Here is a 9387-nt window from a genome sequence, read left to right as displayed (position 1 = left end):
ATCAGGAGCTGATCCTCCCATACGTCAGAAGCTGATCCACCCGTACATCAGGAGCTAATCCACCCCTATTTCAGGAGCTGAGCCACCCATACGTCAGAAGCTGATCCACCCATACATCAGGAGCTGATCCTCCTATACACCAGGAGCTGATCCTCCCATACGTCAAGAGCTGATCCACCCTAACCGTCAGGAGCTGATCCACCCTTATGTTAGGAGCTGATCCACCCATACATCAGGAGCTGATCATCCCATACATCAGGAGCTGATCGGCACGCACTCAAGGCGTTAGATGTGAGCCCAATCTCTGAAGAGTCCAAGTAAAACTCAGACTCAGACTCGGAGCTATGTGCCGTGAACACAAAGGGATTCAAACCCTGACAAACACTCAAGGTCTTGGAACTCGGGCACGTGCACTGTGTATGAGGCGGGTAGAGGACTCGGATTCAAACTCGGGGGGAACCCGGGTGCAGGCTACGGGGAGGGGCGGGGGGGGGGGGGGCGGAGGGCTCGGATCAGACTCGGGAGCGGGGGACTCGGATTCAAACTCGATGTACCAGGACTTAGAACCGGACTTGGACTCGAGTTTTTGGACTTGGACCCGTGCCCTCTTCTGAGAGGTCTCGAGCGTCCCTCAGCTACCATATTACACCCATTCGTTGTTCGAAGCGTTCATTTCACGACTGCATTCAAATAACGAGCCACACATCACTTTCAGTACTACATCCGTGGCAAGGCGTTTGAAAGTCAGTTACTGGCGACGAACCGGGTTGCACCCGATGTGATAAATGCTAAGGCTTTAAAAATAGAAACTTCTGAGTCGCCCCGATAATAAATATCCACTACCAGTAATTGATCGTGCAACATTTATACGAATGGCGTGACCACTTGAAGTTCCGACTTGCATGCTTCACGACTTGGCTTCTTTATTAAGATGAGATTGTAACAGATCTGTTTTACATCCAGACGGCCAATAACATTGTCTCTGATGTGAACAACAGCGGCCTGAAGCTGCTGGTTTTTCGGCGTTATGAGTTCAGAGGCACAAAGGCGGAGGTATCGTCATCATAAGCACTTCAAACGTCGAGTACCATCAATGTAACCAATGTCTTCTCAACAGCCTCGTTCAACCGACATCTCCTGGCATCTTGCAGGTCGATTAATCAGCGCAAGACTTCTGAGCTCATGACGTTTTCCCACCAGGGTAAACATGGCAGAGCACGCTCTGTCCCGCACTGTTCCGCGGCGACCTGCACGGTCCGCCGCCCACAATCAGGGAACGACGTGAAACACAATGCTGAGCAGACTTGCACTCTGCGTGAGGCTCATTCCACGTCTCCCATGGCTCCATGTTTGACTCCATGTCTGCCCCATTTATGGGCGACGCTTCCCGAGCCGACCTCTCAGGAATGCAAAAGGTCAGACCGGGTGCGTGAGGATGAAGGTTGTCTACTCGGGCAAGCAGGCAGGCGCTACGCGGGCGTTCCCAGTCGGCCTACGGCAGGCCAAATGCGGGATGGGGCGGACAAAATCATTGCGTCACCTACGGGAGGTCTGCTCAGGTCAGCCAGGTCTGCTTCTGGTGAGCATTCAAAGTAAGGTCGGATGGAGCGTCCAAAGTGCGTCAAACGGTTGACTTTTGTGACTTAACCACCGACCCGATTCGCTATTTGCATGACGTTAACAGATAGGAAAAGAAGGGGGTGACCCCCTGCCGTTTCTATTGATATCATATCACTTATCTTATATTCATTTGTATGAATACTGAGTGTTTTGCAATGTTTGCAGCTCACTGATGTGTGGAGATGTTTGTGTAATAAATGATACGGACGCTTCGGACACTTCTTAGGCAAAAGATATGCGAACATGAAGCTGTTACCTCGCGAATTCAACGAAATGTTGGCTTACTATGGCTTACTGTGGCTTACTGTGAAATACTGTGGCTTTGATTTCTCCCCTATGGCGTTTATCAGAGTGGTTTTTTTCCGAGGCGCACTTTGGCTTTGGGAACGGGAGTACTACATGGTCCACAGCGACACACTGGTTCAAACTTCAACCGGCGCGCTTATCGGAAACAGACCCTTGTCGCCCGCTAGGTCGGTCACAAACGTCTTTTATTCGCACTACTAGAGGTGCGCACGGCGTTGTCATAAAGACGGTGGTCGCGACTGCCGGAAAGAAGTTAGTGCTGCTGCAAAGCGTTGAGAGCGTTATTTTAACTCGAAAATTATTGAACTTGATATCCTTATGACTTGGGGGTGCTGCAGTGACACTACACGATGCTACTATAATACGTAATTGGTCCTGAGGTTTCATTAGAGTAGGCGTTTGAAATATGCCCTAGAGGTGGTGCACTCACTTTAAAATGCTTGTAAACTAGACCTTCTAGGCTTAAACTTGGATTGGACAGACCCTCCCATAACAGTTGTGTTGTATCCATACGATATGTAGTGTAACGCAGCTACGAAGCAACGTAACTTGTTTTACAATGTTCACCACGAACTCGCCCCCTGATGACCACCGTGGGCACATCCTCTGCGCCCACATCATTGGAAGGAGCTGTCTCTTCAGATGAAATAACCCGAGCGATATTGCATACTTTCCGGTATATCTTGGGCTCTCAGGTTTCACAGTTCTTTTCATGGAATGGAACTAAACAGCAGCACATAAACAAAATCGGTGAACGAACCTTTAAACTAGACGCTAAGACATGCAATGAGACACGCACCTGAACTTTTAAATCAGGAGAACGCAAGTTGGAAGCTCCTTTCCAAAGCACTATATGCGATCAATGGATGTTTGGGAAAACTTTGCAACAGCGCTACATGTTGAATATCATCAAACACCACGATCACTTAAGCAAAAAAAGGAGTAACATTTACCACGTGACCACGAATAGTTGATAACACATCATGAACACCAATAACCCGAGTCCCGCTCAGTAGGTTCAACCACACGCACCAAACGCACACGCAGGCCTACCCAAGATAATGTTTTACTCACCCGTTCTACTGATCAACAAACCGAGACTAAATACGCAGGACTGGTAGAACGTCTGGCAGTGCATCAAGACATGGCCTCATTCAAGCGATCGCCAGCTAACACGATGGTGGGAGATTCGCCACTGCCCAGATGACAAAGTTCAGGGTACCCGCAAAGGGTCTGATTATAACTTCCAATGACGATATGCTGCCGACAGCACATCTCATGCAGCGACCAAAAAATAAAAACGCCAGTTTGCTGCAAGAGCGATCCCATACCTTGTATCGCACGAAAGAAGCACTGCCCGCCCACGTCTACGGTCAATGAACCCCACGTTTTCGCTCCACAAGTCTTCCACGATGTCCAACGCCGACACGGACGACCCCACATCAGACTAATCACCCTTCACTGACTCATAGCCCCGCGAATCACCGCGACAGACACAGCGCGCCCAGGGTGACCTCTTGACACGACACCGAGCCGCTTCAAAGAGCCGCCGCCTGGCTCGCCGGCGGGCGCCGGCAGAGGTCCAGGACGGCGGCCCGCCTGGCCGTCTGCCCCGGCGCCGCGAGCGGCTGACCCTTGATCGGGGTCAGCCAGAGGTCAGGGTCACAGATGCACTAGCTGAGGGTTAGCGCGCCCAGCAACTGCTCCACGGGCAGTCGGTCGTCGTCCTCGCCAATGGCCTCCGAGTACCTGCCGCACGGACACCACCCGGGTCAGCAGGTCAGGTCAGGTCAGGTCGCCGGAATCAGCGGGCGCCAGCCCCCCGGGGCTACAGAGGACATGGACTGGAGTTTATGTCCGCTCGCCTTTACATGGGTGCTCAAATTATCACAATTTGAATGTGAATAAACGTATTCTCACTCATTTCCTTAGCACGGATTGTCGATTCCCAGAGGCTCGTGGATGCATTCGCTTGTAGGAACCGCGACCCAGTACAAAATACTAGAACAATGACCCCAGGAATGGTCCGCGACGAATTATTCATGAAAAACGTCATGAAGAAAGGAACTACAGTATGCGAACTAAGACAGCCCCGCGCGTAATTTTAACACCAAGACTGGTACATCGTGCGGAGAAATTCCCTCTTTGGAACATTTTCTGATGAGAACAGCGGCCTGTCACACAGCATCACAGCTCAGATCGTGTTACCCAAACTGGCACCTGAACCCCCAAAACGCTCGTATATCGCGCCGGTCATCTAATTTTCTCTAAACCGATATCACTATGAGTAGCACCGTCCAGCACTACATTTTATCTTTTCCAGAACATTCTTCGCAGCCTCATACGCCGTAATGTACTGAATCGAACCCCCCGGGGCCAGTCCCCAGCTGACCTTTCCAGTCTATTGAGGCGAGCAATGGCCTCGCTGGTGCAGCTCCCACACAACGACGTCGTGATCACCAGCGAGGCTTAAGAAAAAGCGTGCCACAGGTATTACACCATCAAAACTGGCGAAATAACCTTTGACAATAATTCTCGCGTGATGCCTTCTTAAAACGACCATCGCTATTCAGTCTTGCATTTCTCTCAGGAAAATTGATTGTATTTCTCAAGGCACTTTCTTAACCGCAACGAAGCATGGGTTAAAGAACACGCGAACACAGCTGTGACATCAACGTAATACACGATAAATAATGTTAAATGATCTAAATGATAACTGGTGTTCGTGGATTTTCTGCCCTAGCTAATCGTCCAAAAGGACGCTATTACCCGAGTGGCCTATATCCTGCCAACCTCTGTCATCGCGTGCCGGGGTACTTATCTGGTAAGGACACCTAAAAAACCTAGACAATGCGCTTTGGCCGGTTCCAATCAATGCGTTATGGCCCTGTAACCATCTCATGGATTGTGAAACTGGAATAACTTGCAACACATGTCGCAATTTGTGGCGAGCACGTCTATTCGCCTCGCAAATAGCAGCGTTTATGTGGCTCGTCCCGGACCGCCTATTGGCAATCCCTCGCCGCAAGAGTGTACCTCAAACACAATGTCGCGCACGCCACTGTGTGGTACGCCATAAAAAGTCGACAGAAACTTTCACTGAAGCAGAATTGTTCTTTTGGTGTGGCTTGATCATGGTCCTTGTGATAAACAATGAACCTCGTAATGTTCTCGTAAACAAGTACTCTGACTCTGACGTCGCATCCACAGAATACTCGGCCCACAACTCTACAACACGGGTATTTTATGCCGTCCTCACTCCAAAGAGGAATGCCGATCCGTGAAATATCCTCAAATTAAGACTCGTGATGCTACAGCCCATCCCCAGGTCAAATATCGTAGCCACACTTCGCCGGGCCGGGCGGGATGCCACAGAGGCCTTTGGCGTGGAGTATGTTCGCCGCCATGTGGTAAAATGATGGCGTAACAGCGGCAGAAAGGTCCACGAGCGTTAACTACGCTCGTTTTCACATGACCAGTGACACAGGGAGGGAGGCGCTGAGAGCCTCCACCAATGCGAGGGCCAGCGCCAGGCGGGTCGGGCGCCGCGACCAGGCCACCCCGGGCCGGACCCAGGCGGACCGGCGCGTCCACATAAGCGCGTGAGGTGCGGTGCTACCGCGGCCCTGATACTGGAGCCGTGTCAGGAGTGACGACGGCACCGCGGGCCTAACGCTGGAGCCGTGTCAGGAGGAGTGAGGACGGGACCGTGGCCCTGATACTGGAGCCGTGTCAGGAGTACAGACGGGATCGCGGCCATGACGCTGGAGCCGTGCCAGGAGGAGTGAGGACGGGACCGTGGGCCTGACGCTGGAGCCGTGTCAGGAGGAGTGAGGACGGGACCGCGGCCCTGATACTGGAGCCGTGTCAGGAGTGAGGACGGGACCGCGGTCCTGATACTGGAGCCGTGTCCGGAGTGAGGACGGGATCGCGGCCCTGATACTGGAGTCGTGTCAGGAGTGAGGACGGCACCGCGGGCCTGACGCTGGAGCTATGTCAGCAGTGAGGACGGGAATGGCCGAGCTGCTGTGGTGCGCGCTGGTAATACTAGGAGTAATACCGGGTTAGTAGTGTCGAGGACGATCCTGCATTCCATGTCAGGAGTGAGGACGGGAATGGCCGAGCTGCTGTGGTGCGCGATAGTGATACTAGGAATAATGCCGGGTTAGTAGTGTCCAGGACGATCTTGCGCTCCAGTTGAAACCATCGGATTATCGATCAGCCTCGAGTCCAGTCAATAGACCCAATATCAAACGAAGTGCAGCTACTGACCATGTATGCATCTACATACATCACAGGTGCAGCTACTGACATGTCTACATGCATCACAGGTACCATCAAGCACTTCCTAAAGCCGAGTCGGGATAGTTACATCACTCAGTTCTCACTTAAGTCAAGGGCAGCGAGTAACCTCCCCCAGATGACCAAAAGTTGAGCAAAAATGACACATTTCTGGCCTCCGTAGAAAAATTGTTCCACTAAGGGAAGCTTATATGAGAACAATCCTTGACGTAAAGGAAGTGATACCGATGAGTTTAGAGGATCAGGCCATCGTTTTGACTTTGGCTATTCAAGCTGTCGTTCACCCCTCTACATCCCATACCCCGCCTCAACACTCTGGATTCGGCTTTAACTAAGCCTCACGCCCTTCGGCACAGCGGAGCAAAGTCGCACGCTTCTGATAACAGCATGACACCGATAATTAACACCAGCTCAAGGTTCAAGACTTCATTACATATCCTGTGATATTGTGTGGGCTCCAGGCCCGGCGGCGGCGGCGGTTCACAGAACATCCGGTGTCCGATGTGTCCCACGCTCAACGCCAGAATGGACATCGAATAACCAGCAGACCATGCGCGGCCAGTAGCCACCACAACTTCTCAGCGATCACTTGCACAACCTAGACGCATGGCGCATCAGGGGGAGAGAGGCAGACACCACAGCTTCAGCGGCAGAGGGACAGACACCACAGCTTTCGGGGGAGAGAGACAGACGCAACAGCTTCAGCGGCAGAGAGACACCGCAGCTTCGGCGGCAGAGAAACAGACACCATAGCTCCAGCGGGAGAGAGACAGACACCACAGCTTCAGCGGGAGAGAGACAGACACCACAGCTTCAGCGGGAGAGAGAGAGACACCACAGCTTCAGCGGGAGAGAGACACCACAGATTCAGCGGCAGACAGACAACACACCTTCGGCGGCAGAGAGACAGACACCACAGCTTCAGCGGCAGAGAGACAGACGCCACAGCTTCCAGATCAGAGTTTTAGGGCGCGCAGATTGCTGGCGTCATTTCGTTTCCAGGCCATCGGAGTGCCCAATGGCAACATTTGCCTTTGGTCAGATGTTGTAGAAGAGCACTGATGCTGATTATCCGTCCGACAGAAGAATACTGATACCACTTCAGCAGAATCTGCTTACAGACAACGTATCTCCAGAACTTGCAAACGGTGCAGCCCTCGCATGCCACACAAGGCAGCAAGCTGGAGGAAGCCCCCGCGTCATCTGTCGCCCAACACCACCCCAGTCACCGGCCATCACAGTTCCGCCCCCATCCGACACCTGTCTCCGTCCGAGCTGTCAGCGTCCCAACGTCAGTCGCGTCCGTCCCACCCCAGCCGCTGGCTCTGCCCCACCTGATGTCCGCTCGTCCCGCCCTCGCCTACCGCCGCGCCGCGCGGCCGCCGCCGGTCCCCGGTGGCTCTGGTAACTTATCCCGGGTTTGGCCGGCCCCATCCGACCGCAAAGTTCCCACCCCGACTCAGCGACGTCGACTAGTTTGGCGAGTCCTATCGGGGGATAAGAGCGGCGTGATTCCTTTGAGATGGGCGGCCGCCGTCCGGCTCGCCGCGGGGGCAGAGGCTGCCGCCGCTCGCCCCGCCCCGCTGCTGGCAGAGGGAGAGGGGACGGACGCACGGCGCCCCTCCCACCAGACGAGCGCGGTTGAGCAGCCATCGCACGCGCGGAGGATAGGGAGGGAGGGGTGTGCTGACGCTGATTAAGTCACCAGTCTGTCACAACCTGGCAGTGAGAGCTTTCAGTTATTTCTCCTAGCACTGACCATGAAGGTATTGTGACCGTCACGCCGCGGTTCCAGCCAGCCAGCCTCTGCGATGACTCCACTCCACGCGGGCAGTGTAGATGCATAGTTGATGAACTAAGTTAGAAGTAAGCCTTCTTCAGCGTCCACGCTATTCTGGCTCTGCCGTACAGCCGAAAACAGGTACAGGTTCCACCGGGCTCAAAGAAGCATGTGTTCGCGCACGCACAGTTCGACATTCATCAACGTGTTCTTGGACGAACCGGTAATGCTTGATCCAACAGCATGCCCCAGGAACCTGATTAATGTCATGACACTCAGTTTCACACGAACTCTCTCCTGCCTAGGTCATCTCCTCCTGTGCTCTCAGCAGCTTACGCTATGCCCCGCCTCGCCTGGCCACCGTGGTCACGTGACCTTGACTCGGCACAAACAGCAGCGCATATGTCTTCCAAGGCAGGTTCCACCAGGCAGTTTTACCAGTTATTGTCCACACTGGGCTGTTTGTTTTTGGACTCAAAAGCTCATGTTAGTATGCATGGGCTCTGCATGGTTCCATTCTGTATTCAGCAAATACGATTGCTGACCGGCAAGCCGGTGGTAAACGGGCTTCAAGATATCCTGAATAGCGGGTCGACGGACCACTGTACCGGGCCGGCCGCAGCCATCGCCCAATGCGCTGCTTTAACCACTGTTTGGCGTAGAGGCAGGCGCCTGTGATACAATACCCATCATTCGCCGCAGCAATACAGAACATACACATCAAAAGGGCAATCATTCGCGGCTCAAGAAAGGGACCATTCATGCTACGTTGCTCTTGATGGCAATTCGGTTCATGGGTTGCTAGGCATGTTGGGTTGCCGTGCGCATGGTCGACTGCAGAGCACGGCTAAAAAGAGGTCTGAGATTGAGAAAAAATGATGCGCTGCATCCTTCAGCACATATCTCAAACACGCCGTCAGGAGGTGAGAACCCTCACGGCATGTGCCGTTACATATTCATCCGCAGGACTGCCCACCAGGGCCCACCGGCGCCCCGTGCCCATCAGGGCCCGCCGGCGGTCCCGTGCCCACCAGGGCCCACCGGCGTCCCGTGCCCCAGGGCCCACCGGCGCCCCGTGCCCATCAGGGCCCGCCGGCGCCCCGTGCCATCAGGGCCGCCGGCGTCCGTCCCACCAGGGCCCCACCGGCGTCCGTGCCCACCAGGGCCCACCGCGCCCCGTGCCCACCAGGGCCCACCGGCGCCCCGTGCCCACCAGGGCCCACCGGCGTCCCGTGCCCACCAGGGCCCACCGGCGCCCCGTGCCAATTAGGGCCCGCCGGCGTCCCGTGCCCACCAGGGCCCACCGGCGCCCCGTGCCCATCAGGGCCCACCGGCGTCCCGTGCCCATCAGGGCCCGCCGGCGTCCCGTGCCCACCAGG

At 54.5% G+C, this 9387-nt stretch overlaps 1 protein-coding gene across 5 annotated transcripts in view; it reads right to left on the bottom strand.

Moving 5' to 3' along the window:
- Positions 1 to 2580: 2580 nt before the first annotated feature.
- The window catches only part of LOC119105774 (ER membrane protein complex subunit 2), a 28519-nt gene continuing 21712 nt past the window's right edge, over positions 2581 to 9387 (bottom strand). For all 5 annotated transcript variants that reach the window (XM_037229283.1, XM_037229282.1, XM_037229281.1 and 2 more), the window contains exon 9: positions 2581 to 3675. In XM_037229283.1, coding sequence (XP_037085178.1) covers positions 3600 to 3675 — 76 coding nt within the window. In that variant the 3' untranslated portion in view covers positions 2581 to 3599. The remainder of the gene's footprint in view (positions 3676 to 9387) is intronic.

This window comes from Pollicipes pollicipes, unplaced genomic scaffold (genome assembly GCF_011947565.3).
Source record: "Pollicipes pollicipes isolate AB1234 unplaced genomic scaffold, Ppol_2.1 Scaffold_6138;HRSCAF=7277_pilon_pilon_pilon, whole genome shotgun sequence".
Lineage (NCBI taxonomy): Eukaryota > Metazoa > Arthropoda > Thecostraca > Pollicipedomorpha > Pollicipedidae > Pollicipes > Pollicipes pollicipes.
This window is presented reverse-complemented; position numbering and strand designations above follow the sequence as displayed.